We start from the raw sequence: 26,919 nt of genomic DNA on the forward strand, positions 1-26,919 counted from the left end.
GTACATATGATAAACACAAATTAAACAGTCATTCCTCTTTCATCGATTCATCGATGGAGGGGGGTAGCATTCATCGTCTGGTTTCAATGAGACATTCTGTTATGCCTTTCATAGAAGTTAATTTTTCTTATCTCAGAATTGAAACTTATTTGAAAGTCAAACTTAAGTTAATTTTTGATGGACCATTGACATGTTATGGAAGCAGAAGAAAAAATATTTTAAAACAAAAGATTGGCTTGTGAGCTTTCGAAAATCTGATGATTTCAAGGCCGGCCTGTTCACTAAAGCCTTGCTTCAAAACCAGGTGACGGATGTTGACACAATAACCTGCTGATAAATGCTCCACTGTCATATTTTATTTTTTATTAGCCTGGTACTTTGGCCCTATATACCTGCCACAAAATATGAAATTGTAGGCTCAGTTACCAGTCTAATCTAATATTCTCTGCAATAACCTTGAGTGTACATCCTGATAATGTTCATTAAATTCTCTTTGAATTTAACACTAATTTCATTGACATTTCCTCTTTAATTAGTTGCTGGACACCCTCCCAGTGTGCCGAGATTTTAAGTTGGGCCTCTGTAAGCGGCCCACATGCAAGTTTGTTCACATCTTGGAGGGTAAGTAATACTTGGTTATAAAGCTAACTGTTGTAAGTCTGAATTTAATACTTGGTTATAAAGCTAACTGTTGTAAGTCTGAATTTAATACTTGCATGCATCAGTAAAAAGGGTAGTTTGCCTGAACTGAAATATATCCCAGTTGCTAAGTGAGGAAACAACTAAGAGTGGATGACTTCTGTAAGTAGCACACTAGTATTTTACAGTTTAACCACCTGTCTTTTTTCCCACTAAACTGTTAGATTTTAGCCACCAACTCCCTTCCACTAGTCTGTTCAAGTTAACCACCTACTCCATTTCACTAATTACAGTTTAATCACCCACTCACTTTCACTAGTCTGTTACAGTTCCCACTAGTCTGTTACAGTTTAACCACCTACTTTTTTCCCACTAAACTGTTAGATTTTAGCCACCAACTCCCTTCTACTAGTCTGTTCATATTTAACAACCCACTCCCTTTCACTAGTTACAGTTTAACCACCCACTCACTTCCACTAGTCTGTTACAGTTTAACCACACACTCGATGAAGCCTTGATCCCAAAGACACAGGTTGAATTTTTTCATTGGCCATTCAACATTTTACAGTTGTAGAAAAACTTATTATTCTTTTTACACAATTCATCAGAAATCTGGTGAATTCTGAGCTGGCTTGAGCTCTAAAGCATTGCTTTGAAACCAGACAGTAGGTTGCTTTGAAACCAGATTGTGGGACCCTGGCTTGCTTTGAAACAGATGGTGGGACCATAGGATACGTAATGGAGAAAGTGATGATGGGTACCTTTGTCAAAATAATAACAGAATTTGTCATTGAATTATGGAGAATGATGCACCTACTAATTGGCAGAACTATTTCTGTCAGAACTGTCTAACCCTTTTACAAAATCAAAGTTACTATGATGACTTTTATATGGATGAAAATTTCATAGTAATTTAAGGAGGCATTTAAGTTGTAAAGAAATTAAAATCAGACATTGCACATAGATAACTGACACAAAAACATGAACTGTCATCTAACATTTTCCATGTGAGCAGACCAAAGAGGAGTCCCGAGTACCTGAGTTGGTCCAAGGCACTCACCTTTACAGATCACTCATACATTTCTCCTCAGTCCATACGAGTCCGTGTCTCAGCCGTATCTGAGAAAGTTTGCCAGTAGCTTTCCATGGGTTGTTGGTTCTCTCCAGAGTCATCCCAAGTTCTCCCTGCTCCAGATATACTGGCTGTCAAATATAGCCTATGATGTGCTGCAAAATGGCATGCAATCCCAATGAAAAAAACAAATCCAAACACATTGAGTTGGCAGGCATTTTAGGTACATATTTATATGTAGGTGTGTGATCCAATTGGTTTTAATGGACCATAGGAATTTTTGTTACACCATAGTTGATTGACAGCTGCCCCACTTCCTTTATTTTACTGCAGTAGGACTTGGACCCATCACCTGCAGTTCTTCAATGTGCGGCATCTGCACTGTTCAGTCTCGTTAAATGGTGTTCTCTTCTCATTTGAAGTCTTAGGCCCATGAAATGGTATTAGAGTGTAACCCCACTTGAACATTCTTCATAATAAATCCCACCTGAACATGCTTCCTTATAAACCCCACTTGAACATGCTTTGTTATAAACCCCACTTTGACATGCTTTGTTATAAACTGCACTTTAATATGCTTCCTTATAAACCCCACTTGAACATTCTTCATAACAAACCCCACTTGACCATGCTTCCTTATAAACCCCACTTGAACATTCTTCATAATAAACCCCACTTGACCATACTTCATTATAAACCCCACTTGAATATGCTTCCTTATAGACCCCACATGACCATGCTTCGTTATAAACCCCACTTGAATATGCTTCCTTATAAACCCTACTTGAACCTGCTTTGTTATAAACCCCACTGTGACAAGCTTTGTTATAAACCGCACTTTAATATGCTTCCTTATAAACCCCACTTGAACATGCTTTGTTATAAACCCCACTTGAATATGCTTCCTTATAGACCCCACATGACCATGCTTCGTTATAAACCCCACTTGAATATGCTTCCTTATAAACCCCACCTGAACATTCTGTTATAAACCCCACTTTAACATGCTTTGTTATAAACCCCACTTGACCATGCTATGTTATAAACCCCAGTTGAGCATGCTTTGTTATAGACCACACATGACCATACTTCATTATAAACTCCACTTGACCATGCTTCGTTATAGACCCCACATGACCATGCTTCGTTATAAACCCCACTTGAACATGCTTTGTTATAAACCCCACTTGAACATGCTTCATTAAAACCCCCACTTGAATATGCTTTGTTATAAACCCCACTTTAACACGTTTTTTTTAAAAAAAACCTCTTTAACATGCTTTGTTATAAACCACACTTTAACATGCTCTGCTATAAACCCCACTTTAACATGCTTTGTTATAAACCCCACTTTAACACGGTTTTTAAAAAATCCCTCTTGAACATGCTTCATTATAAACCCCACTTGAACATGCTTCATTTTAAACCCCACTTCAACGTGCTTTTAAAAAAATCCCACTTTAACATGCTTTGTTATAAACCCCCACTTGAACATGCTTCGTTTTAAACCCCACTTTAGCATGCTTTGTTATAAACCCCACTTGAACATGCCTCATTATAAACCCAACTTGAATAAGGTTTTTAATAAACACCACTTGAACATGCTTTTTAACAAACCCCACTTGAATATGCTTCATAGTAAACCCCACTTGAACATTGCTTCATAGTAAACCCCACTTGAACATTGCTTCATAGTAAACCCCACTTGAACATGCTTCAAAATAGACCCCACATGACCATGCTTTGTTATAAACCCCACTTGAACATGCTTCATAATAAACCCCACTTGAACATGCTTTGTTATAAACCCCACTTAATATGCTTCATAGTAAACCCCACTTGAAGATGCTTCATAATAAACCCCACTTGAACACGCTTTTTAACAAACCCCACTTGAACATGCTTCATAATAAAAACCACTTAAACATAATTCTTTAAAAACACCACTTGAATATGGTTTTTAAAAAACCCCACTTGAACATGCTTTTTAACAAACCCCACTTGAACATGCTTCATAATAAACCCCACTTGAGTATGCTTTGTTATCAACCCAACTTGAGTATGCTTCGTTATAAACCACACTTGAACATGCTTCATAATAAACCCCACTTGAACATGCTTCGTTGTCAACCCCACTTGAGTATGCTTCGTTATAAACCACACTTTAACATGCTTTGAAATGAACTCCACTTGAGCATGCATCATTATAAACCCCACTTGAACATGATTTGTAATAAACCTCACTTGAATATGCTTCATTATAAACCCACTTTAACATGTTTCGTTATAAACCCCACTTTAACAAGCTTCGTTTTAAACCCATTTTAATATGCTTTGTTATAAAACTTGAGGATACAGCAGGATTGTGGCATGGCATCCACAATTTTACAATTATTTCAAAATTGCTTGAAGTGCTACAAAGCTTTATTTCCAAAATAAAGAAAGAGTTTGGTTTAATAATTTTGACAAGAAATGTTGCCTCCTGCTTCCATTTAAAAGATGTGAGCCCCTTTAAAAAAAAACGGATAATTCCGTACGGTACATAGTGCCATGGCACTTTGTGAAATCTGGCCACAGGCACAACTTTGATATTTAGTTGTCATTGCTTTTTCATCAGATTGTGAACATGTCACTAGTAAGTTATGGAAATATACTTAATATATGTTATGATTAGGCTTTGCTTGCAAGACAGCAAGTGGTCACCGCCATTATGTATCAATTATGAATCACCTGATGCTAACTGATCAGTAGTCTCAGTACAAATAATATCTTGCCAAAAACCAAGACTATTTTTGAAACAGAAGTATTTGACACAGCAGGAATAGTGAATTCAGTTATCATCTTTCACAAAAACCAAATCTTTTAATATGCAATTTCCAAGTTATGGCCATTAGGCAGTACCACACTGACCACGGAACCTTTTTTGGCAAGTGACTACAAGTCGACATCACTCAGCTAACTTTATGGCAGAGGAATCGTGTGCCACTTTCCTTTTGGTTCTTTTGTAGCTAAGTTTACATTATGAAGGTTGTTATAAGTGTTTTTATTTCCACTGTGTAGAATATTATGAAGGTTGTTATAAGTGTTTTTATTTCCACTGTGTAGAATATTATGAAGGTTGTTATAAGTGTTTTTATTTCCACTGTGTAGAATATTATGAAGGTTGTTATAAGTGTTTTTATTTCCACTGTGTAGAATATTATGAAGGTTGTTATAAGTGTTTTTATTTCCACTGTGTAGAATATTATGAAGGTTGTTATAAGTGTTTTTATTTCCACTGTGTAGAATATTATGAAGGTTGTTATAAGTGTTTTTATTTCCACTGTGTAGAATATTATGAAGGTTGTTATAAGTGTTTTTATTTCCACTGTGTAGAATATTATGAAGGTTGTTATAAGTGTTTTTATTTCCACTGTGTAGAATATTATGAAGGTTGTTATAAGTGTTTTTATTTCCACTGTGTAGAATATTATGAAGGTTGTTATAAGTGTTTTTATTTCCACTGTGTAGAATATTATGAAGGTTGTTATAAGTGTTTTTATTTCCACTGTGTAGAATATTATGAAGGTTGTTATAAGTGTTTTTATTTCCACTGTGTAGAATATTATGAAGGTTGTTATAAGTGTTTTTATTTCCACTGTGTAGAATATTATGAAGGTTGTTATAAGTGTTTTTATTTCCACTGTGTAGAATATTATGAAGGTTGTTATAAGTGTTTTTATTTCCACTGTGTAGAATATTATGAAGGTTGTTATAAGTGTTTTTATTTCCACTGTGTAGAATATTATGAAGGTTGTTATAAGTGTTTTTATTTCCACTGTGTAGAATATTATGAAGGTTGTTATAAGTGTTTTTATTTCCACTGTGTAGAATATTATGAAGGTTGTTATAAGTGTTTTTATTTCCACTGTGTAGAATATTATGAAGGTTGTTATAAGTGTTTTTATTTCCACTGTGTAGAATATTATGAAGGTTGTTATAAGTGTTTTTATTTCCACTGTGTAGAATATTATGAAGGTTGTTATAAGTGTTTTTATTTCCACTGTGTAGAATATTATGAAGGTTGTTATAAGTGTTTTTATTTCCACTGTGTAGAATATTATGAAGGTTGTTATAAGTGTTTTTATTTCCACTGTGTAGAATATTATGAAGGTTGTTATAAGTGTTTTTATTTCCACTGTGTAGAATATTATGAAGGTTGTTATAAGTGTTTTTATTTCCACTGTGTAGAATATTATGAAGGTTGTTATAAGTGTTTTTATTTCCACTGTGTAGAATATTATGAAGGTTGTTATAAGTGTTTTTATTTCCACTGTGTAGAATATTATGAAGGTTGTTATAAGTGTTTTTATTTCCACTGTGTAGAATATTATGAAGGTTGTTATAAGTGTTTTTATTTCCACTGTGTAGAATATTATGAAGGTTGTTATAAGTGTTTTTATTTCCACTGTGTAGAATATTATGAAGGTTGTTATAAGTGTTTTTATTTCCACTGTGTAGAATATTATTATTTAACAGTTGCTGTTAAAGATGAAAAGTCTTCGGAATGGTGAGGATTTGGAAGCATTCGGCTTACCCCCTCTAGAGCAAAATATAAATAAAATGATTTCCTTAATTTGAAATGAATGTGTATTCAACACACAGTTGGTTTAACCCATTAAACCCACATGCAACGTTTACTTGTCACCAGGTTGTACTTACTCCCAAGTTCTATATCATTAGCATCATTTATAATACACCAATGTATTAAAGAAAAGTAGGCAGATTTTGATCTTCGATGATACCAAATAATATAGACTTTCTACTTGCATTACAAAATACAGTGGTGAAAAAATCAAATGTTTTAGATGAAAAAAAGTTAAACTTTTTTTTTATATAAGAAAATACTGGTTTTGGAACCAGATATTAGACTTTTTCCCCAGGTTCTAAAGCAAACCAGTCTGGACTGCACACAGACAGATGCACTTTGTAAAATGTAGGATAAGTTTGAGATTTGGAGGAAAAAGTGGCCAGAATTTGAAAATCCTGGGTCCATACACCCACCCACCCCAATTTTATTACCTTTATGAACATGCACAAGTAAAATAAACATTTGAAAACATTGTCAATAATACACCTAGGCATCTGGCTAAATGAAAATCTCCCAAAAGCAGATGTTTTCATTGCATTCTAAATAACCCCAAAATGTGTTTCCTACTCCCATTTCAGACAAAAATGAAGGATTTCAGGGTTTCATGAATTAAACAAATGCATCACAAAACATGATTATAAACAAAGAAACCACATCAATTAGGAAAATACCATTTCATAGAAAATGAAACATCATTTCTTTAGCTAGCAGATATTTTCATATTGACCTGTTGTGAATAGCAGGCAGCATGGTTACTATTGACTTGTGAATAGTAGACAGCATGTCACTGTTGACTTGTTGTGAATAGCAGGCAGCAAAGTTACTATTGACTTGTGAATAGCAGATAACATAGTTACTATTGACTTGTGAATAGCAGACAGCATAGTTACTATTGACTTGTGAATAGCAGAAAGCACAGTCACTATTGACTTTCAGATGACGGACAACACAGTCACTATTGACTTGTGAATAGCAGACAGCATCGTTACAGTTGACTTGTAAATAACAGATAGCACAGTCACTCTTGACTTGTGGATAGCATACATCATGGTCACTACTGACTTGCAGATGAAGGACAGCATGGTCACTATTGACTTTCAGATAGCAGACAGCATGGTCACTATTAAATTGTTGTGAATAGCAGACAGCATCGTTACAGTTGACTTGTAAATAACAGATAGCACAGTCACTACTGACTTGTGAATAGCATACATCATGGTCATTATTGACTTGCAAATAGCAGACTGCATGGTCACCAATAAATTGTTGTGAATAGCAGACAGCATCAGTACAACTGACTTGTAAATAGCAGATAGCACAGTCACTACTGACTTGTAAATAGCAGACAGCATGGTCAATATTTTTGTGAATAGCAGACAGCATGGTCACTATTAACTTGTGGACAACAGACAACATGGGCACTATTGACTTGCTTTGAATAATAGTCCTTGTACAATGCAGGCTACTAAAGTTGACAGAAGGGTCGGGTGGCAAATGCAGCTTCATTATTGTCCTTTAGTTGTTGCATTGAAAGTGCTGTATATACCCGTTTACAAGTCAAGTCCACAGACCCTTATCAACCGCTCTGGTGGCCTAGTGGTTCAAGCATCCACCTTAGATGCGGGAGGTTTCAGGTTCGAACCTCTGCTGAGTCATGCTAAAAACTTATTTTTAAAAAATGGTACTAACAGCTGCCTGGCTTGCAGCATTAAAAGGTTAGTGTTAGGACTGGTCGGCCTGGTGTCATGATAAAGTTGATTGGGTGGGACATAATGCTACATGTCTGTGGCATGATACCCCAGTGCTAGGCATCACAATGAACTGCCACACTGCAGACATTGTAGCAATATGACCAACAAATTGTTAAAGCTACAATAAAAATCGAAATCTCAAACACACACACACACAGATCTGCTGGCACATTATGCAACAGCAGATCAGTGTGTGTGTGTGTATGTATGTGTATATATATATATATATATATATATATATATATATATATATATATATATATATATATGTATGTGTGTGTGTGTGTGTGTGTGTGTGTGTATTTTATTCAATTTTCATGGACTTCGTGCTTGCTACAAATCTCGATTTTAAGACTCGGCAAACAATAATTGGGACAACAGAGTTTCCTTCCCAAATCCACAGATATTAATGTGACCAAAAAAAAGTGTAATCTTCTGCGCAGACATAAAAATTGCTGCACATGAAAAGACATTAATTTGTAGTTTTCATCTCCAGAACCAATAATTGTAAATTTCAAAAGATGTAATAGGTGCCAACAAGATATTTTTTCCACAGTTATACACAATTGTTTTTAGCTCTTCTGGTCATAGACCAGAAGAACTTATGGGATGTCCTGTTGTCTGTCATCTGTTCTTTAGCACAATATTATTGGCACTACTTCTCCTACACTGCTTGCAGAATTGCCTTGAAACTAAACACGTACATTCATCCTATGGTCACATTGATCCTTAAGGATGATGGTGCTGCTCAGACATACAAGATGGCTGCTATTGGCCAGCCAGAAATCTTGTCACTACTGAATGGATTGTTATATCAAGATGGCTACTATGGCCAGCCTAAAAATCTTGTCACTACTGAATGGATTGTTATATCAAGATGGCTGCTATTGGCCAGCCTGAAAATCTTGTCACTACTGAATGGATCGTCATATCAAGATCGGTTTTTCACTGAAGACTTCTTTGAGTTGTCCCAAATGAAAATGGTGACATGAAGTAAAGCTGCTACAGTGGCCATCTTGAAAATGTTTCCTTGCTGAATTGATCATCACATCAATATGGATTTTCACTAGAAGACTTCTTAGGAAGTCTAGTTGGTTCTAGATTGAAAAAGTTCAAATCTGACAACCAGTATGGCTATCATGGAAGCCATCTTGAAAATTTTATTGATACTTCCCATGAGTTCATGGTCATATCAACATTCGGTTTACACCAGAATTCTGCGTATGATGTCAGTTGGTCCTATATAAAAATGGGGCCGATCTGACATTCAGTATGTCTGCTATAGCAGCTATCTTGAAAATCTTCTTGTCACTGCTCCTCCTGAATGTAGAGCTGCAATGGCTTAATGGTTAGCGAGCCAAACTCAGAACCAAAAGGGCGTTGATTCTAATCCTACCACCGGTCATGCCTGGGTCAGCTACCATGTTGTTTCCTTGGGCAAGGCACTTTACTCCATTGCCTCTAAAATAACCTACTTGTGTTACAGCGCTGTACAGCACCAAATCAGACATCCTGAATGGATGTCATATTAGTACATGGCCTTCACTAAAAGATTTCTTATTGTGTCTAGTTAGTCCTAAATGTAGCTGATCGTACATCCAATATGGCCACTACAATGGCCATCTTAAAATTATTATCACTACACCTGAACGGTTTCAGTAAAAGACTTTTTATGTCTAGATGGTCATAAATGAAAATGGTGCCAATCTGACAATATGGCTGACATAGCTGCCATCTTGAAAACATTTTTTCTACTGAGCTCCAAATGGCTGATTATATCAACATGGCATTTGAACCAGTAGACATTATTATACCTAGTTGATCCCAAATGGAAATGGTGCCAGTTGTTTATCCAATATGGCTGCTACATGAAACATCTTGAAAATCATGATTTCAGTACCCCTTATTCATTATGATTATCACAAAATGAAAATGGTGTCAGTTGTACATTTAATATGGCTACCATTACAACTGTCTTAAAAATCTCGTTTCCCCACCCCCACCCCCCACCCCCACCCCTGCTGGATGATCATTATGACATGTGGTTTTTCAACAAAATAAATTCTAATGATGTATACTTTGTCCTAAATGAAAATGATGTGAAGCTGATATCCACTATGTGTACCAACAGCAAATTTGAAAATCTCTTTAGAATATCCGAGATGATTTCAATACTCGACAGTTTAAAGGAAGAATTGGTCTTATCTTCACTTCCTGGAAATTATGTTCACCCAGTAGAGCATCAGTCCCAATGAGGAACTTGTGTTTGGAAAACCTAGAACTTTGTTCCATTTCTTATTCACAGATTATGTTGAAGTGCAGGATGGAAGGGTAGCTGTTTGTCGTGATGCAGTCCGAGGAAAGTGCACTCGCCCAGCATGCAAGTACTTTCACATCCCAATCGATTTACCCAACTCTGTATAAGTACACTACTTCGCAGTCAGGAAGGGCTGGTTTCATCACAACCAAGAAGGGCTTGTCTGTCAAAATTAAGGACATTTTCCCATGGGAAATAAATTACTTAACTGACTTGTATTTGAAAGCGTTAGCAGTTCTCTTCAATAGCATGATCAGATTAAAGTCTTTAATTCCTGGTATAATTCATTCAGGACTTGTTACTTAACATCATGTTGCTTTACGAGGAGGATTGTTGCTGTTCCACTTCGATGATGTGATATTTTTACTCTTTACACGGCTTTTGACAAGTTATTTTATTTCGTTTTGTAAACAAGATATCAAAGATGTACATTGTGAAATTTAATATTATTTTCACTGCTAAAATTTTCACCTAAAACATTTTTCTTATTATTCTTTTTAATATTTAAGATGGAGAGAATTTTTTCCAAGAAGGACAAAAAATTTTAAGTATGTTTACACTAACTTTGTATAAAGAGCTGTATGATTTTTTGCAATGTATATTTTATAACATTGTTATTTAAACATTGCTTATTCTTGCCTTAGGCTGTATTTCTTAAAAGGAGTTTGCCTCCAGCTGTATCGACTGCATGTCACAAATAGATAATTCAGGTGCTTTACCTCATAGATTCTGTCATGGTGATAACCTGGCTGTCATGGTGATAACCTGGCTGTTTGAGTGTTCTCAATCATCTGTATAAGATCGTAATGTCTCCTAAGGTTGATGTAGTTTTTATATCTCCTTCCTGATGATGTTTGTCATGAATGAGGCAATGTAGCTTGAATTATTGCAGCATGTTTAAAAAACATGCTGTGTTCCACCCAACCAGACCCTCCCTTCAGCATATTGCTCAAAAAAATAAAAAAATAAAAAAAATGAATGTGCCCAACTAAATGGGCTTCTTTATATTACAATGTTTGTAGATTTTGTTACTGGAATTTTAGTTGATGTTTCCATGTAAATTATATTTTTAATGAATGGTGCAATTCTTACAAAAGGTGCACATTAAAACAGATATAAATTGATCGTGATTTGTATCTCAATAACTGTGCCATACTCCGGTTCAACTCCTAAGATAGAGGGGAAAAACCAAACTACACACCAAGTTCATTTCAGTTTTTTGTGAATTAATAGAAAATCAACAAGTAGGTGATTACCATATTATACTGTTTTGTACTTGTGTTTTTCTTTATATATATATATCTATATATATATATATATATATATATTTTCAAGATACAAGTCTTTGTGTACTTGGTGGAAGTCCGTACTCTTCTATTATGATTATTACTACTACACATATGTTATAAATTATGTCATAGAAATATAGTCTCGATGTTTTATGGACAACCCTTTAGGTGAGTCAAAGGAGTAAGTAGGTAGTCAGTCATCCTATCATCTTTCAAACCTTCAGATGTAATATTTGAATTGATTTGTTGATTACTTGTATAATGATATTTGATTGGTGCGTAACATGGTCACATGGTCTGTTTTTAATGAATTGGATTGTGATTATATGACAGAATGTTGATGGTTTGATTGATGACAAAAAAATATGGTGTCTCATGTTCACATATGTGTGAGGTTCATATACTGTACATACATTTTGTCATTTTATTTGAAATGGTTTTATTTGCATTTCTGTTAATTGTAGACACGTATCACCTGAAAAATGTAGTGTTACTAGGAACTCGAAGGTACAATTCTTGCAAACCTAGGTACCATACTTGAAGCTCATTAATTCTATAAATATTCTTGGACTTTTAAATTACGGATATTCAAATAAAAGAACTCATTCACCAAGTACCACTTTTTTAAGTGAATGATTTTGGGTTGTGATATAGTAATTCTTCAAGTAGACAGTTTTTTCATCCTTTTTTAGATCAATTTTGGTAATTTTGTCATGAGAATCCTGTCATTAAAAATGAAAACTTGTATAGATTTTGTATTTCAAAGTTAAATGTAATGAAAGCTATTGCAGAAGATGCCCATCATTCAAATAAATCCCATGAGAAAGACCTGGAATGAAGTTATGCTCCATTTTTCCACCCATGGAAAGCATTGCAGAATACTACATTAACCTTTACCTTGCTGTCTTTTGAATTATTTCAGTAACGTGTTATTTGTAAAATTAAGAATTTTCTGGAATAAACTACTATTGTTGGTTTGTTCATAAAAAACATTAAATATCACAATTATGATATTTTGTCAAGAATCTAGCCTGATGATTATTTACCGTTTTTATTGAATTCATTGACACTATGTCATGCAAAGAAAATGGAAGATGAGTGACTTTCCCAAACACACAACCATGACCGATGGATTAGGAGTCCAACACTTTACCAACTGAGCAGTTCTGCTATACATGTATTTATGTAATAGAAAGTCCATCAAAACCCACAACAGTTCTATAGACAAAAAATAGAAAGTATAAAAGAATAAATACAATTTTTATGAATAGCTGGTATAAGAAAAGTTAAAAATATGAAAACTTTCAGACAGTACAGTAAACAGTTTTTAATTACATGGATTCTCAGTTCTAGACATATGGATGTCTTAAATTACTGACAAAAGCCTCTTATGGTACACAAATTAGATATTCAGTATGAACAGGAAAAAGTTGGAATATTTTGCTGCATGAGCCAGGTTAACAGTATTGGTACATAGTGGAACAAAATCTTCACTTTGACCAGGTTGGACAAATTTGTCCATAATTTTTTTTATTACCAAGGAGTGTCCTTCATTTATTCTTAGAGTTGTACCTAAGATCATCCTAGAGAAAGCACACAGAATGTGTTCTTGGTGAAATCATAGTACTAGAATCCCGCTATATAATTTTATTCCTTTTTTTCCATGGTTTGTATCTATTTTCAGTTTGTAGTGTTTGTTACCAGTATATTTGTAGAGAAATGCATCTACTGGGATAGATTCCACAATGGATTATTTCAAACCCCACGCTATTCAATCAAAGGATGTTCGCAATAACAAGGCCCCCAAGCTATTCTATCAAAGGATGTTCGCAATAACAAGGCCCCCACTCTATTCTATCAAAGGATGTTCGTAATAACAAGGCATTTATACCCAGCAAAAAATTGTAAATTGTTTGGAAGTTGTCTGTATTCTGTTCCTCATTATTTGATATTTCCTTTGGCTCTTGGCAAAATGCAAATTATTAATTTCTTTTTCTCCCCAAAACAAGAATGTATTTTGTGAATATGAATAAACTCTTTTGGTTAATTGAGAGTAAATGACAAAAACCTCCTAATTGAAAATAGAAAACTAAAATGTAATGATGTGGAAGGAATGGTATTTATTATTATTACTTGACAAAAATGAACTTAAAGAAAGTGGGGGAATTCCAAAATTAATGTAATCTGATTTAAGACAGTCCCTGATATTACAATGGCATAATCATAAAACCACTATAATAGTTGAACCCTATTTTTAGCCTGCCTGACCATGAGGCCAAAGAGAGCTTATGTTGTGTCCCTACATCAAGCATACATTATGCCTGACCATGAGGCCAAAGAGAGCTTATTTTGTGTCCCTTCATCAAGCATACATTATGCCTGACCATGAGGCCAAAGAGAGCTTATTTTGTGTCCCTTCATCAAAAATACATTATGCCTGACCATGAGGCCAAGGAGTGCTTATGTTGTTTTTTTTTCTACATCAAGCATACATTATCCATTAAAAAAAGTTGCTTTTTTAAATGTTTCAAACAGCACTGGACAATTTCAACCAAATTTAATAGAATATCCCAATATGTAGAGATGTCAGATTTATTCAAATGGTGCTGATCCACCATCCAATATGTCTATCGTTGCTAAAAATAAAAAAGTCTTCGAACAACTTGTCATTAACCACTGAACAGAATTCGAACAAATTGGACAGAAATGATCCAGGAAAGAAGAGCTTTCTAGTTTATACTGATAATGCCAATCTGCCTCTTGAAATGGTAGCCGTTGGTAAAGTTAGACAAAAACTATAACTGTTGATCAGCCAGAATTGACTCCATTTGACTGAAAGCATCCTGAAATTAGGGCTTTATTAGTTTTGTACAAATGATATCGAAAATATGACCACCATTAGTGAACTTTAAATAATTTCTCAAAACCGCCAGACAGAATTTGTCCAAAGTTGACAGACTATCCTAACATGATGGGCTATTAATTTTGTGGGAAAATGTTGTCAGTTGGCTTTCAGTTTCTACGAAAAACTTTTAATCAACTTCTTGATAACTGCTGAACAGAATTTGACCAAATTTAGAAGCAGCCTGGAATGAAGGGCATGCAGATTTTCATCAACAATACACAGCCACATCAAATATGGCAATCATTACTTAAAACAGAAACAGTACACAGCCACATCAAATATGGCCATCATTACTTAAAACAGAAAACCTTTCAATGACTTCTTCACAAAAGGAATTTGAGTGAAAGCACCTTGGGCTTTGAAATTGCACAAGTGATCCTTATTGGCTGTTAAATATGATCTCTAAAAATGGGAAAGCCTGTTAACAACTTGACAAAAATGGACCAACATATTCTTTACTAAATTTGTCAGTAGGCATTCCATTCACATGACATGAACTTGTATGATTAATGCCAATCTTTCTTGAAATATGGCTACATTATATAAAAATAAAACGGTTTAAACAAATTATTTTGTAAATAAAGATATTTAACCAACTCCAGAGAAAGCCTCACTGAATCCATATATTGGTCAAATAGTGCTGATGTGCCAACACTTACAGAGGAAGATGATAAAATAATAGAGATGCCCTGAAGCAATGTTGTATATAACATATGCAATCAACATCAATGGAAGAAATTTCTCCCAAAACCATGATGCTGGCCCAGATTTTTGGCCAACTGCTCATGTGTTTGGCTATTGGGCAGATGACAGATGTGTGACATCAGGCCTACATTGGCCTCTTGTTCCATTTCATGTGCCCAGTAAAAGGCAACTTTGCCAATATCACTTGTAGCTCCCAGAACTGTAATGAAGGATGACTGTTTGAATATCAAGGTCAGCATTCCCAAAATTCAAGAAATGTAAAAATTAAATATATTTATTTCAGTATTAAATGAAAGCATGTAGCCATTGCAGGAAATGAAATTTGTTTTTAAAATGGTGCTAATCAGAATTTGTTTGTGTTTTCATACAGTGCATTTTTAAACCAGTTTTTTTTTTCCAGGTATCAGATTTTGAAATAATTGGCAAAGTATTCTGTGAGATCTAAGCATGAGATTTCTTTCAGATTTCTTCCATGTGCATTTATTCAAAAGTAATTTTAGTGGTGACTTTTTACCAAGCAAAACAAATACACTTTTGTTAAGCATTTTTCAAACTGCAGCTTTTTTATTGTTCTATCCCAAAATTCTTTAAAAAGTTTTCCTTGCTCCGAGATATATTACAGGTATGCCTTCACATTTTAGATGCATCTGAGATAGGGTGTTTGTAATTTTAAAAAATGCAGACTGTTGATGTGTGCTTTACATAAATAAAATCAATTTAGTATTGACTGTGATGATTGATATGTTCTAATCATACAGTTTATCATTTAAATAATTCCAGTGGACATCTGCAAATTAAGGAGTCTATCCCAGCAGTAGATTATAGGTGTATATTTGACACAAGTTTTAAAAACCATCCTAGTAAATGTGATACACGTTCTGTAATTGTGTCTCTTTTACCATTGGGTATGTATGTATGTATAACAATTACATGATTACCAATGGTTGTAGAAATAATTGTGTATGTGTAAATGTAGTTACTAGTTCTTGTAGGACTTATGATTGTGCTATTGACTTATAGTTATCTCTTTGCCATTATATGACAGGATCTTCAATCACTAGCTTTCAAAGTGGACAGCAACTACATGTAAGGAAGTGCTTTCTCAGTCAATCTTGCACCTCACCCATCAACTAACATAGGTAAAAACAGAATGCTATGCCTACTCATTAGCATCAATACTCGTCTAAAATTGACATTTTTCGTTTTGAAAAACTATTCTACAGGAAACATAACTGTTAAGACGGTGAACATTCTTGAAAATTGGAAGTTGTCAAAGTTGTCAAGATTTCAACTTGTCAGTAGAGCTGGATGTTTAATTTTACCCTGGACAGCTTTATTTGAATTTGGACTAGCAAATTATCATTCCACTTGTCCAAGAATGACTTGGCTACTTGCATTAAAAAAATATATTTTTCAAAATTGTTAAGTGTTTGAAATGGTATCAACTTTTTGAAAGATAAACTTTGGTATCAGTTAAGGTTACTTTAAAATTGCATTACTAGCTTCTTGGACAAATGACTACTTAGCAGTTGTGGACCACCAGCCCATAGAAATTGTCTAATCTCTGTTTCACACAATACCTGCCGTGTGTTTGTAAGAATCTTCACATTATGGTATGGCCATTTTGTGCTGTTATAACATTACTGAAGGAGAAAATATTTGAAAAAAAAGAATCTTCAGATCGTTCCTTTAAATCCAGCAAGTAATCTTTGTTAATGATGTTTCTCGCTTTATGAATCGTGTTCATTTTATTAATAGATTTTAGTGTTTAATTACTAATTTTTATATTTTATACAGAAGTAGAGATAATACAGCCAGTGCATATTAGCATTAGAAAAAAAAGTCATTCCTTAACAGAAAAGTACATGTATTTTTAATGGGAATAATTTTTGGGGCATTAGTTTCTGAAGTTTGTCCACTTTGTTAGTTAAAGTGATTGACAAATTATGTTATACAGTTGGAAATCCAGTGTATGAGCTTTAAGTGGAAAAAAGTTCTTAAAGAATAACGGTTAAAAATATGAGCACATTCTACTTTGAATTTTTGATGCCATGGATAACCCTAAGAATTAGACATATTTTCTAATGTGTATTTTGGTAACAGTCAGCATATTCCAAAGTTTTGGGTTGACTTGCATTAGGAGTAAGGTTTAAATTTTACATGTTGAACATTTTAATCTTTGTTTATTGTCATGTTTTCATAATTGTGCTAGAAACCTCCAAAATGGTCATGTTTTAAATTAAAAAAGAAATTTTTTCATTGTGTAACCAAGTGTTTCAGAAAAAATACTTTTTTATTATAACCAGAATAACATTTTTAATTTCTCAATATGAAAATTTTGGATGATTGGCTATACTTAGATTAAGATAGTAATATATGCCATGACAAGTTTGAAGTTTTAAATATTTTTTTTTTACAAATGTCTATTTCTCCACCAAGAGAGCATCTGCCATGTAGATACCTTACTTATGAAGATTGTAGAAATTTGTTACTTAATGGTGTTGGTACAGAGTACAGTAAGCATAAGTTACTTTGCAACTAGGGATAACTATAGTGTATACTTGTATATATATACCTATCCCAACATCAAGAACATCGACCTTGATTAAAAGACTCAATAGAAACAGATCACTCCAGGTTCACAGGCAGATATGAAAGGCAAATACACAAGGAACAAGATCAGTCCTGACTTGTACCGCATAATAGTAAGTATATGTATTTTATTTGGCTTTAGTCTGATACCTGTTTAATGTGGTGTGGTAGGATTATGGAATAGAACTTGTCTGAAAACCATCAGATCTTTATTCAATGTGGGAACCAAAGTATCTTAGTGGTCATTGTGCCATGGTGTTGCTAATGATAAGACCCGCCCAGGTCAGCCTGCCATAGTGTATTTCAGGGTGTGTACTTTGTGGTTACCATGCCAGATTCACGGTCATCCAGTTTCTATTTCATTGACAAGAACAGCCCAGGTCAGCCTGCCATAGTGTATCTCAGGGCATGTTCTTTGCACAGAACTATTGCCATTGTTGTGTGAAAAGTATGCATTGCAAATTATTTGAATGATATTACAGAAAACAAAATTCAGGAAAGCAGTTTCCTACATGGACACCAGTTCTTGAGCACCATTGTGATAAAGTGATTAATAAAGGATAGTTTCTTAGTATAAAAGGCAGTCTGTAAGCAACATGAAATTAGTTGATTACATTGTAGTTAGGTACAGAAAAGAGAAACGAAGGATGCAGGTAATTTGTGAGGATTATTGTCCAGTTTTTGGCCAAAAAGAACCCAAAATGAGAGGAATGGATTCACCATTTTTTGTCATACCATCATTGTTGCTGACCGTGTACAGTATATATTGGCTTAGAGGAGATGCAGTCTGATTGTACAGGTTTTGGTGCTTTTAGTAAACGAGTACTTGTCATAATCTACATGCACTGTCATAAGAAATAGCATAGTTTTCTGAGTAATTGCAGCTGAGATATTAACTCCTAATTGGTTGAAATGGAAAATATTTCAAGGTTAAAACCACACTATTCCATACTTTTTCTGCAAAAGACCCACAGTCCAGAACCGAACCCAGTGCATGATTATTGAGTTTATCTAGGTCAATATTCTAAGAGAGTTGGGAATTAGTGATATACAAGTTGATATAGCATTTGGCCTTTTCTTGACTTGTTACTATCTACTTTGTTACAATTACTAACACTGAGTGGGTATCACTATGTCTAACATAGTATGGATAGCAGTCATTGTTATAAATTGTTATGGACAACATTGTTCATTTTTGAGTCCACCACATATTGTAGGACATAAAATGTTCCTCTTTACAATATTTTACACATTTTTTTATTATTATTTTTCTTGGGAACTGTTCTCATGTATGTAATAAGGGTTTTTTGTTTTCATATTAATCGAATATTGTGTAAAAATGCCATCGCTTAATGCTTTTTGTGTCTGCCGCTGATCGACTGTAAAACAGTCTTCACGCCCGCATTCACAGCAACTGCAGACCTTTTTAACAAAAGCTGCTCTTTACTGACATAGATGGCTCTCTCGCATCTGCTCTGCTATCTTATCACCAAGATTTAAATTCTTAAAAGATACTCTGAAGAATTTCTAGAAACAAGCAGCGATTTTCCAAACCTGGAATAAAAACAAACTAAATTACCCAGTACATTGGTTTCACCTTTTATTAATACAAACACAGCATGAATTCATAATGGACACTTGTTTAAATTGATTCATTTTGCAAATGATTCACTGGGGGAGAAAAAGAAAATCTGAACAACATGGTTGCTAAAGTAGAAGAGATAAAGAGAGAGCCATTGTTTCTGGGTTCTGTTAGTAGGTATCTGATATGGTTTTCCACTGCAAAATGGGATTGCCTGTTACAAATTCAGCCTTTTCTTGATTGGTGGAATAAAACTTTGGTAGCTATTTCAATCCACGATTCTATAATATGTCAAATATCAAGAATACATCAAAAATTCTTTTGTATTCCAGTAAAATGATAGAAATTCATTCTGAAATAATATTTTACACCCTACTGTTGCCTGCCAACCATTTTCTTTGAAGGATAAGGTTGGAATGTATGTGTCGGTTGTAGTCACAACAGTAAATAATGTAAGGCAGTCCATTGGGCAGGGGAGATATAAAAAAAAATTAAAATCTATGGGTTGTCAAATTCCTCTTGTCACTGCTAAATTGCATGCTGTGGACTAGCGGTAGTGGACACTTTTCAAATGAGCAATGCCACTCATAATGGCATTAGGTGTAACTGAAATACATATAGCCACTTTGCCTTTAAAAATCCTAAATTTTGCTTTCGCTTTGCTAGCAAAAGAAACACATTGTTAAGGATTTGTGCTTATGAAAATGTCTTGTTTGCCTCGCTGTGTCACTCTTAAAGAGAAGGCTTCAATAAATGCTGATATTTCATATAATCCATTAGATATCAACTACTGTGTTTTGTGCTTTTTTATTCTCTGCATGAACTTTGACCTTTCAACCCCTGACCTTTGCCCTTGTATCCAGTAGAATCTAAGCCATCACAGAAATGTAGCTGTAGTGACTGGAACCCATGCAGCTGCAAATGTTAATTTAATATGATTTTTTTAAATGTACATTTTGAAAGTGAAGAAAAAGCATGGGAGTGAGGTTTAATTAAGGAAAAAAGCATTTATCATTTATCAGTTTCATTATGTTTGTCACAATTTTTCCATGGGAATTTCAGTCATCGATAATGAAATTATTAATAAGATGATTATGGTAGTAATACTTTTATATCGTAGGTAATGAATGCTAACACGGTGTAAATTTCTCACAGCCAAAGACCGGGCTCAAAATAAATGAGGACTACATTATAGGTTTTTGTTCCCTCTTTCCTTTCTGCCTGACCTTTGAAGAACGCTTTATATTAATAGTTCCAAAGACACAAATCTTCTCAGAACGATGTATACATTTTATTAAACAGCTGGGTATCAAAAGAAACATATAGTGCTGTTTCAAGTTGGTCCAAGATTATAATTATACTTTCAAGTCTTTAGTAGACATTCTTTCCCCCTGAGACTCTTTCTATCAAACGATTAAGTGCACCCATAGTAGGATACAACCAAGAGCTTTGTATCATAAATTAATAACAAATTTCTGTCATATACTCCACCACCACCACTTGCACTCATCAGCAAACCTTCCAGTTTATACAAATTTTTGGGGAAAACTTTTTTTCAGCAGTGATAGGACAAAATTGTAATCATCTCAACATGAAATTCTATGCAATTTAAAAATCTTGGCAATTTCTGCTGTGTAGTAGAACAGTGCTTTCAATGAAATGTTTCATTTCTACCAGCATAACTAGGTGATCTCTCCAAAATGAAAAGCATGTAGTATTAATATATGTTGATGCTATTCAGAGGTTACACAAAGGATGTTACTTCCATGTAACATTTCTAATTTATGGGGGTGGAAAATGATGATGACTCCAAGAAAAGATTTTACTATCAATTTGTTGAAAGGTTGTACAAGTTCACTGTTGAATTGATATCACGATCTATCATTTCCATTCTGAAATTTTTGGAACTCTCTGTAAGATTTCAGACTTCCAGGACTTCAGAATCTGGTCATTGAAGCCCAGTGTTCAAAAGAAAATCCTTAGTTTTCTATGCTGGTCCTGCACATATTGGAGAAAGGCGGCACTGTACTATTTTCAAAATCATACTGAGTTCACGATATTTTTCCTCAGAGGAAAATAGAAAGTTTCATTAAAATCACTGATTTATGTTCTTCCCCATTTACATCTGGCACGTTTTTTTGTACTGCATTACGTTTCAAATGACCATTTCTGCCACCAGGGTGTTTGTTCTATGCTTCTAAACACTGAAAGGTTGCACCATGATGCCAATGCATTGGCAGGGTTCAGCATGATCACTGATACTGGTTTAACCTTGACATCTGAGACAGGTCATATGACCTTGACATTTGACCTGTCAGATCACATTATTGACTACCACAAAGGATTCGTATATAAAGTGCCTGTAGTATTCGCCTACCATCCTGGCAGCTCATACCCCCTTTACCGATTTTAAATTGAAAGGCATCAAGGATATTTTTTAAAAATACACAAACTTAGGACAGTTTATAATGTCTAACCTCACTGCTGGCTCGGAATTTCAAACACTATCACAATTTTTATTTGAATTACACACTTGCTCACTGTCCTTTTCTGGTTTCTGGCAAAGTCCATTTTTAGTGAAGGGTGAGGTTCGTTGGACCACAAATACAATTTTTTTTTAAAATCGTCTTTTGCACCCAACATTTCCAACTAACTGTCCTTTTCTGGTTTCTAGAATAGCCCATTTCAGTAAAAATGTGCATCCTATATTTGCTACGTCTAGTTTTAATATTTCTAAAACAAATTGAGCAAATAAAAGACAAACTCAAACTGACCCGTGCTAAAGAAACTCCGCTTTGAGCTTGAATTTGCTTACTTTCGTACATTTTCCAGACCTTGATGCCTTCTGTTTTTAAAATAGGTAGAGGTGGGGGTTACACGCAAAAAGGGATAATGTGAAAATAATATATTACCCTTACCTCCTTCGCTGGCGGGATACTACAGAATTATTTTTAAAAAATTTTAAGTCGAGCCTTCATCTATTTGCGATACTTTAGACCATGCATATAGACTTAGTTTTCTTAGTTTACTCCATCTGCAAACAAATGCAAAGTCTTGCCAAAAAAGTGCTCTTTAGACAAAGCATAATAGACCACCATTTTGGATGAAGTCGGGATGAACATGACGCACAAACAAACGTTTCATATCGTGCTTTGTAAGAAGAGACATCGTCTATTTGATAACTTGACTGTTAATTTTGTTGCATTAAAATCTATCTTTAGAATCTTTTTTTTTTTTTTTTTTGTAGCCTCGGGTTGTTGAGGTAGCGACATAGTAGCTAAGAAAGTATTATGTTTTGCATTTTTTATTGCTTGTTGACGATTGCTTTGCGGGGACATTTCCAAATACTTCCGTCTTGCCTTTCTCCAAGCAAGATAACACTGGGATTATAATTTATAACCATGTCAGAAACAGATTTTCAACATCTTGAGCCATTCAAAATCAGTGTATAATTATTTTTTTGCAACCAAAGGCATACAGATAAACGAGTACCTTCGAAATTATACTTATTCAGATGGTAGACACGCTCCACATCGTCTGCCTATTTGTAACCGAGGTTTTAAAGACCAGTCATCCATTAGTGGCCGTATCATTAGTTTGTTCGATGTATGCTGATGCAGGCTGCTTCATTTGTTGTCTTTGGATAGCCGTTGTCATAGAGAACATTATCTTAGTTATATCTTTGTACAAGGACGCATTCAAATATTAAATTGGCCAGCTATGCAATTATTTTTAGTTTAGACGTTTGACCGTTGCAATCGGAGAATTCAATGGATACTAATTCCTTCATGGGTAAAAGAAAGTTTATACAACAGATTTGAAAATTGAACTTCAAAATGGCTACCTTTCTCCATATGAAATGGAAATTGTTGATCAAACATTTCTTAAGGATTAGTTTGCCCTTAAAACGTAATGTAAATATAACATTTAACCAGTCTTCCTAATCTGAATCATGGACTTGCATTTTTTAAAAATGACACGGATCTAAGAAACGTAATATGAAAACTAGTTCTCCATGTTTGCCAAAAATTTGCAGTTGATTAGCAGTTAAGATTTGTTTGAAGAAACAAAGTTTAATTGATCGTTTCTTTCCTTTACAAAAGATGTTTGGAAAATGCATCTGCTATATTGTAAAGCTCGTCGGGTTCAAAGAAGTACCTTTGACTTTCCCTAGCTTTCCAGCATATTAAGTTGTAATATTTCCAATATAGTCTGCTTTTTATTCATAATTTGTTATCGCCATAATATAATGTGTTTTGCTATGCGCATAATCTCGTATCGCCTTAACTAAATGTATTCAAGGACATGGCTAGCATTTCTAGACTAATTAATCGACTTTTGGCCAGGGTTTCTGATCACCTGAAGTCTCTATGCTTGAAGCTTGAAAGCTAATGCAAAAGTTTCACCAATTTGTTTCCAGTTGAATGTCTTTCGATATGTCTACCTCAAGACCACTGTGTTCGGGACAAAATGAGCGTAAATACAACAAAGGAAGATGAAGAGGCAGCAACTGCTTTTAGTATCAAATTCACAATCCCTTTTGTATTTCCTGTTATCAGACAAGTAACTATGGCAACCATATATTACCCCTGCTTGGGTATAATGCTGGCAACGATTTTTTTCTTTACTTTTTTGTCGCTAGGTTTTGAATGTGAAAATTGTTTAACGAAATTGGCCCCCACAATGCACCTATATGAAGATGCCGATATGTATAAGCGAAGTTTTGAGTGACTACACGACAGTGCTCAAAATTGGATGCTTAAATATGTCCGTGTTTTTCTGGTAGCAATTTTATTGATAAGCCTTTCATTTATTATGACAGGTCTACCTTTTGGTTGTGACTATTACATGAATTTGGAAGTACTTTTCTTGCAAACACATTTGATCATTGCCTTGCAAACACATTGCATCATTGCCTTGCAAACACGTTCGATTATTGTCTTGCAAATAAATTGGATTATTGCCACTACTGGCTGCTATCTTTGATGATACATAGAGATACAGTTTTTTTTATTGTATAAGAGAGAAACGTTGCCTGATTTGATTGCATGACTGAATTGGTTGATACGGTCTAGTCTATATCTTCTTGCTAGATGGATACACTTGAAAGCATCCAAAAGCAGTGTGGATACACTTTTTTATATCTGTGTATCACAATATACATATTATTATTATAATATGATTCAGACTTAATTTAGTGATGAAGGTTAGAGAAACGTATACAAGGTCATGTAGATTATAAATGACCGAGTACGTGTGCTTAGTTTTTTGTCTGCGGCCTTGATGGATATAGAAGTTTGCTACATTCACTGAAGACAATACTGGTGCAACTTAAGTCCATGGGGACTTTAAACTGAGCTGTTGAACAATTCCGTTATTGTTCCTCCTTTGTTCATGGATCTCGAGTCAAGAAATTAAATTTCTTCTTGTCTAACTTTTTGTGTTCAACCTTGCTCAAAGGTCAAGGACCATGGTGCTATTCTCTTGAATTTACCTTTAAATATTCCAGTAAAATGTTGATGATCCTTGTTTTCATAGAAGGTGCTGTCTTCATGGACGCAGCGTTCGGAGGATGCAGAATTGTGGACGGTCTCTAAAATACCTGTAGTGAATCGGTTGCAAAAGGAATTTACGCACTGCCAGTTAAAGGTGTTTGAAAAGAAACATTCTTTTAATTCCACTCGTGTCGCATTTGCCCACAGAAATTTAGAGCATTTGATTGAATCTCGTCTGCTTTGGGCATGGTTGCCGTGCAACAAGCTGCACTCTTTGTAAGTGCCTAATACTGCATTACGCTGAAGTCAGCCAAGCTAACCCGCAAACGATATGCGCACACGACATGACCGTCCCATGGAATATCTTGTAACTTTCTACCATCAATTCTAACCCGTGTCCAGCTTCGGATATGGTGAAAAGACCATTACATACTGAATCCTAACTTAATACAAATATAAAATTAATTACATTTAAAAACAAAGTGCAAGTTGAGTGGTTCTGTGGTAGGAAGCTACAAATTTATTCCTTTAAAATACTTAAGTCACCAAGTGACGATTGTGAGGCCACGAAGTGGCGAAATTTTTATTTTGTATGACGTTTTGCAACGGAATTTACTGACATCACACAATGCGTCTTCCAAGTATCTCGTTTTCGGTTCAGTAATTTTTGTTTAAGTTTTTAATATATATAGTGTGATCGTAGATTTTTAAGGAAATGTTTTAATTTTGTTATCCTATTTTGTACATAATTTGGTTTATGGACATTTTATCTCATTTATAAACAACATTGTAGTTTAATAAAATATTTTGTCATTCAGATTCAGTAGATTTCTTGAAACCAGAAGAAGGAAAGTCTTACCTTGACCTACCGGCCACAAGCAGTACTTATCTTGACCTACCGGCCACAAGCAGCAGTTCCTCATAAACTATTGCATAAGTCATTCCTATAATTCAGTCATTCCTGACCAGTCCACAAAAACCAGCCGTTGGTGAGCCATTATGTAACTTCATTACGCTGAAATTCTTGAGAGATTGAATAGGAACCGACGAAACCGTATTCATTTTTGTAAATTATGCGATTTCAAATTTTGTAACTCGGTTTTTCAGCCATGAGATGAATTTTTAATTTATTTATTGTGAATACTTGAACATTATTTAAATGAATTTTCACCATATATGTGTAACAAAATGATAACACCCACTAATAAACTAGTGTAAACTAGTCAAGACACCTTATATCTCTTTGTCAACGTCAAACTATAGAGGATTCGTCAGAATTGACAAATAAAATGATTATAGAGTTCTGGCTGTCAATAACATGCCTGTCAGTAATGGAATTAACTGCAAGCTGGCAAGACGCAATTCACATGGTCAAAACAAAGCTCTCTCTCTCTCTCACACACACACACACACACACACGCATATTTACCATTTATTAAAAGCACACAGGTAACGTCAGATTTTTAATTATTGATCATAAAATTGCTGCAGTCGTGCTTCAGTTTTAAGTAGATTTAATTTCTGTCGGATATCATTTCCATCACATACTAAGAAACGAAGGATGAAAATAAAAGCCGAAGGTTCACAAAGTGCATTGCAATGAAATCTAAAGTTAGAGACGTTTATGAAGGAGTAACTCTCATAATGATATCTTGAAAATAGGTGTTATTATAGACATATTTCACCATCGCCATTTTCATAGTGCCTGCCCATTGCCATTTTGATAGTGCCTCTCCATTGCCAATTTGATAGTGCCTCCCCATTGCCTCCACATTGCCATTTTGATAGTGCCTCCCCATAGCCATTTTGATAGTGCCTCCCGATTGTCATTTTGATAGTGCCTCCCCATAGCCATTTTGATAGTACCTCCCCATTGTCATTTTGATAGTGCCTCCCCATAGCCATTTTGATAGTGCCTCTCCATTGCCATGTTGATAGTGAC

General features: G+C 34.7%; 1 protein-coding gene across 22 annotated transcripts in view; it reads left to right on the forward strand.

Annotated features, from left to right (window-relative positions):
- LOC149800365 (muscleblind-like protein 1) overlaps positions 1-26,204 on the forward strand; it is a 309,043-nt gene extending 282,839 nt beyond the window's left edge. For 20 of the 22 annotated variants that reach the window (XM_089960000.1, XM_089960004.1, XM_089959991.1 and 17 more), the window contains 2 exons: positions 537-621; positions 10,398-25,796. In XM_089960000.1, coding sequence (XP_089816126.1) covers positions 537-571 — 35 coding nt within the window. In that variant the 3' untranslated portion in view covers positions 572-621; positions 10,398-25,796. Of the gene's footprint in view, positions 1-536; positions 622-10,397 lie in introns of all 22 variants that reach the window. The other 2 variants (XM_089959999.1, XM_089960006.1) reach the window with 1 other exon arrangement.
- The last annotated feature ends 715 nt before the right edge of the window (positions 26,205-26,919 follow it).

This window comes from Sinohyriopsis cumingii, chromosome 5, assembly GCF_028554795.1.
Source record: "Sinohyriopsis cumingii isolate HCF-2022 chromosome 5, ASM2855479v2, whole genome shotgun sequence".
NCBI classification, from domain to species: domain Eukaryota; kingdom Metazoa; phylum Mollusca; class Bivalvia; order Unionida; family Unionidae; genus Sinohyriopsis; species Sinohyriopsis cumingii.